Here is a 5,145-nt window from a genome sequence, read left to right on the forward strand (position 1 = left end):
GTAAATTAGAAGAAATAGTCGGAGTCCATAGGTTTGAATCAAATATGAGCTTATGTGACACTACAAACAAATCACTTTGCTCACAGCGTTCCTCAGATTGTCCTAATTAAGAGCGGTCTAATTAAATTACAGCCTTGAGTTAACCAATGGCAATACTTGTTTCATTAGCAAAGCAGGGAGAGTGATGGAAAGAAAATCCTTCCTGATTGCAGGATGGTGTCAATTGGTTAATTTGCTGCATTCGGTGCCTCAAGTCATAGCGAGGCGTTTTCGTAGTGTTAGATTAGGAAAGACGTGTGCAAAAGCTTGTCATAGCTATAGGTTGAGCTAATAGTGGTTTCCTATTGAGCAATGCAAGTCGAGAATTGCATCTCGCCTGCGAGTGATCTCTCCAAGAAATTTATGAATGTGGGCAGTGGCTTTTCGAGCTCCGATGGATCAGAGCTTTCGTTGCAGGACCATCCTATTATATCTGCAAGTGACAACCTGGAGAGAAGTTCACCTCTGAAAAAAAACTCCAGGGAGATGACGAATCAGTCAGAGGCAGACAATTTTCCCGACTCCAAGGACGCATCAGGGGACGTACAGAGGGGCAAACTCTCTCCTGATCTTCACGGAGTCTCTGACATCCGTCACAATTTCGATGGATCTGCAGGAGAAAGGTGCATCTTTTCTCCGTCTACTCAACCACAGTCTGTCTCAGCAGCTCCCAGTGCCATGTTCCCTTATCCGAGCCAGCATGGACCAGCGCACCCGGCTTTTTCTATTGGAAGTCCCAGTCGTTACATGGCCCATCACCCGGTCATAACTAATGGAGCTTACAACAGCCTTCTGACCAACACTTCTCCTCAAGGCTACCCAGCGGCTGGCTACCCGTACGCGCAACAGTATGGACACACTTACCAAGGAGGGGCTTTTTACCAGTTCTCCTCGGCGCAAGCTGGACTGGTTCCGGGAAAAGCGCAGGTGTATCTGTGCAACAGGGCCCTGTGGCTGAAGTTTCACAGACACCAAACAGAGATGATCATCACAAAGCAAGGGCGGTAAGTATGCGCACACTGGCTTATCTGTCAAACGCCTGCAGAATTAAAATATTTATGGCCTCATCACTGTGGAGCGTTTGAATCCAAAGTTCGTGTATTAACATTAAATAATTCTCACATAAAAAAATGATAACAGATACAGATTCGGCTTCATACTAAGGCGAGCTCTTCAAAGAGACAAACGGGAAATCTACACTGAATTTAGTGCGTTTTTTTCTTACAGGAGACGCAGCTGCTTAATATAATAACGTTTTCTAAATGTGCGTTTCTTTATTTTCAACAGACGAATGTTCCCATTTTTAAGCTTCAACATTTCTGGCCTTGACCCAACTGCTCACTACAATATATTTGTGGATGTTATACTTGCTGATCCAAATCACTGGCGATTTCAAGGAGGCAAGTGGGTGCCATGTGGAAAAGCTGACACAAATGTAATAGGTATTATAATTTATGGATACATATATTGCACAATTAAATGTTTTTTTATTGAGCACAAGTATTTATGTTTTTTTCACCACAGTGTGTGGTTAAAAATTCAGATTTTAAAAAATCCTGGCAAACTTATTTCTCTTAAAAATCAATCATATTGTTTGTTTAATATATCTGTTTATTTTTGCATATTCTTTATAGGAAACAGAGTTTACATGCACCCGGATTCACCAAATACCGGTGCGCACTGGATGCGTCAAGAAATATCATTTGGAAAGCTAAAGCTTACAAACAATAAAGGTGCCTCCAACAACACCGGACAGGTAATACAACATCACATTTAATATTTCAATGACAGATATTTTTTTTTGATAATTTGTGTAATACCTGATAAAAAATAACAATAAAAATACAAAAACAACGTTTTCAGTTTTATTATAACAATGAATAAATCGAACTGGATCAGTTTTATGTTCTGTTTTAATCATCAGTCCTAAGTTTGAAAGTGGTCTTCTGACGTGCGTCTTTAATTGAATCTCCAGATGGTGGTTCTCCAGTCTCTCCACAAGTACCAGCCCAGGCTCCATGTGGTGGAAGTAAACGAGGATGGGACAGAGGACACCAGCCAACCAGGGAGAGTCCAGACTTTCACCTTCACAGAAACGCAATTCATCGCCGTCACAGCTTATCAGAATACCGATGTACGAGCACTTAACATCCGCCACAACACTGCACATTTCCACCTGTTATCAATCTTAACGATTTCAGGAGACAGAATTTTCTACATTTTAAAATGACAATTATTTTACTTTTTTTTAAATCTTGAAACAACACTGCGGATTTTAATCAAGAACAAAGGTTCAAATTCTAGGAAGAGGTTGATTGGGAATTATTTCATACCACTGGCAGAAATTCTCTCTCTTTCTCTCTTATTTTTTTTTTAAATATTGGACTCAATACAAAATAAAAATACATATTTATAATTGAGATTACTGATCTTCAAACACACGCCTTTGTCATCTAATCAATGCATTATTCTCCCACAGATTACGCAACTGAAAATTGACCACAATCCGTTTGCTAAAGGATTTCGGGACAACTATGACACGTAAGAGTTTTTATTTCCTTTTTCTTTTTTAAATGATTTTTTTGGCTTTCATTACATCATTTTAATTGTTGCCTTTGTGTTTTATTACATGTTGCTGTAATTTACATAAATGAAGAGTCTGCTCAACAATCAGACCACTTCTTATTTTTTAAATAAAATGAATGCACTTCTATAATTCTGCTGAATATTTATTACATTTCTATCCAAATTAGAGGCAGTGATTTAAAAAAAAAAAGAACCGAACATGGGCCTACGAGAGATGAGTGTTTTTCTACTTTTGAACTGCTTGCAACTGAAGCAGGGAATCTTCACTTTAATACACAGAAATGTGTGAATATTTGACAAAATATTTCTGCCCAAATATTCGTCCAAATTGTTACGGTTTAGTCAATTTATGACAATCTTCCTCGTTAGTTTGAGTTCATCTTGTCTTGGACTGCAAACATATTGACGAGTGATTTTTAATATTGAACCATAAAATTCAGACATGAAACGACTTTGGCAATGCAGCTTCACATGATTAAATGTTTTTTTTCTCTGTAAGGCAGCTGTACTATTTCGAAATAACAGAATAAACTTGAAACCCTGCAATTATCTCCTTTCTTGACAGGCAGATTTTATCTCATGAGAGGTGTGATTCTATACTAAATAAAGTAATTGATGAGATGGATTTTGGCCGACATTAGTCCCTGAATTGTCTCTCTGTTTGTCTCTCCATCTTTTCAGTGTCTACACAGGCTGCGACATCGACCGCCTAACTCCATCACCGGGTGACTCTCCGCGTTCACAGATCGTGCCGGGTGCGAGATATGCCATGCATAGCTCTTTCCTGCAGGACCAATTTGTCAGCACTTATGCCAAATCTCGCTTTCACCCTGGCGTGGGGACTGGTCCTGGCACGGAGCGCAGCGTCCCACTCGGCAACAGCTTGCTATCCCCGCAGCAAACCGAGGAGCCCAGTGTTGCCACCCCCCCGCAGCGATGGTTTGTCACCCCTGCCAACAACCGACTGGACTTTGCTGCCTCGGCATACGACGCCGCTGATTTCGCCGGTAACGCGGCCACCTTGCTGTCCTACGCAGCGGCCGGAGTGAAGGCTCTTCCCCTGCCGACTGCAGGCTGCTCCAACCGGCCTCTTGGCTATTACGCAGATCCGTCAGGCTGGGGAGGACGCACGCCGCCGCAGTACTGTGGCGTAAATAGCAAATCCAGCTCGGTGTTTTCCTGCTGGCCCGCTAACTCTATCAGCGGCAGAGCAGGGACCAACTACCTGGCCGAGGAGGGAGACTCCATCCCGACGGAGAGGTCACCCATCAGCTCTGAGGAGACCAAACCAAAAGACATGACATCAGAGTCGAGCTGGATAGAGACGCCGTCCTCCATTAAGTCAATTGATTCAAGCGATTCTGGTATCTTTGAACAGGCCAAGAGGAGAAGGATCTCACCTTCTGCCACGCCGGTTTCAGAGACAGTGTCCCCGTTAAAATCCGAGCTGTTGCCCCCGAGAGAGTGTGAGAAAAACTGCACAAAGGACATTGGTTATTACAGTTTCTATCCTCACAGTTAAAACAAAGGAAAAGTGAATCTATCTATCTATCTATCTATCTATCTATCTATCTATCTATCTATCTATCTATCTATCTATCTATCTATCTATCTATCTATCTACAGGTTAATAATAATAAAGATAAAAAGTTGTGACTCTCACCTCCACAGTTAATGGCCAAAGTGTAAATTCTTCCACTACTGACTTCTCAGTTCTTTCATGGGTTGGGCGCTTTGCTTCGTTAAGTCAGAAACACTGTAATTATGAATATAATGTATATAATATTGCACATTTGGTGATAGTGATCGGATGTACACAAAATAGATTAAATCTCATTCATAAGTAGTGTTTAAAAAATGCGAATCCTCTTCTGTTAAGTAGCCTAAACTGTTAGTAAAAGATATTGAGAATCTGTACATGAAATGTTCTTGTGTAGCATATACTGGCATAATAATCCCTGTCAGTGAAAAAAAATATATGTATTTTGTACTTTATCAAAACTGTAGGCTACCAAAAGTTTATGACGTTACCATCACTGCTTCATTCATGATACATGTAGATGAAGACGTTGTAAATGTTGGTTATGTAGACTTAGGGTCTTTTTTTTATTTTTTAAATTTAATTTATTTCAGCCGGCTATTTTTCATAGCCTGTATGCTATGCTGTTGTGAAAATCTCTGTCTCTGCTGTAATGTGATTGAAAAATAATAAATGATGTTATCACCAGGACAAGTAAGATTTTTTTTACTTAAAAATGAGCCGATTTGCATTTCATTTGTCTTTAAATTGATGTTATTGAGTTTATTTGGCATTTTTTCATGAACGCATCATGTGGAGCATCTTTACAGAAATACAGACCTGTTTTATCAGTGAGAGGGCTCCAAACAAAAGTTATATATAGTAGAATATTTCAATCTCACTGTGATCAATTTGAAATGATCCCAATTACAAGATTATGCTTAACAGAAAGTCCTCTTTGTCGTCACTCCACACATTTGAGACAATTCATTTAAACTGGA

At 40.0% G+C, this 5,145-nt stretch overlaps 1 protein-coding gene across 1 annotated transcript; it reads left to right on the top strand.

Moving 5' to 3' along the window:
- Positions 1-351: 351 nt before the first annotated feature.
- Positions 352-4,829, top strand: tbr1b (T-box brain transcription factor 1b). Its single transcript, XM_067603472.1, has 6 exons — positions 352-1,043; positions 1,327-1,481; positions 1,674-1,795; positions 2,015-2,173; positions 2,519-2,580; positions 3,307-4,829. Exons 1-6 carry the CDS (start codon positions 352-354, stop codon positions 4,145-4,147), a joined length of 2,031 nt encoding a protein of 676 aa, XP_067459573.1. The 3' UTR covers positions 4,148-4,829.
- Positions 4,830-5,145: the final 316 nt, after the last annotated feature.

Source organism: Thunnus thynnus, chromosome 11 (assembly GCF_963924715.1).
Source record: "Thunnus thynnus chromosome 11, fThuThy2.1, whole genome shotgun sequence".
NCBI classification, from domain to species: domain Eukaryota; kingdom Metazoa; phylum Chordata; class Actinopteri; order Scombriformes; family Scombridae; genus Thunnus; species Thunnus thynnus.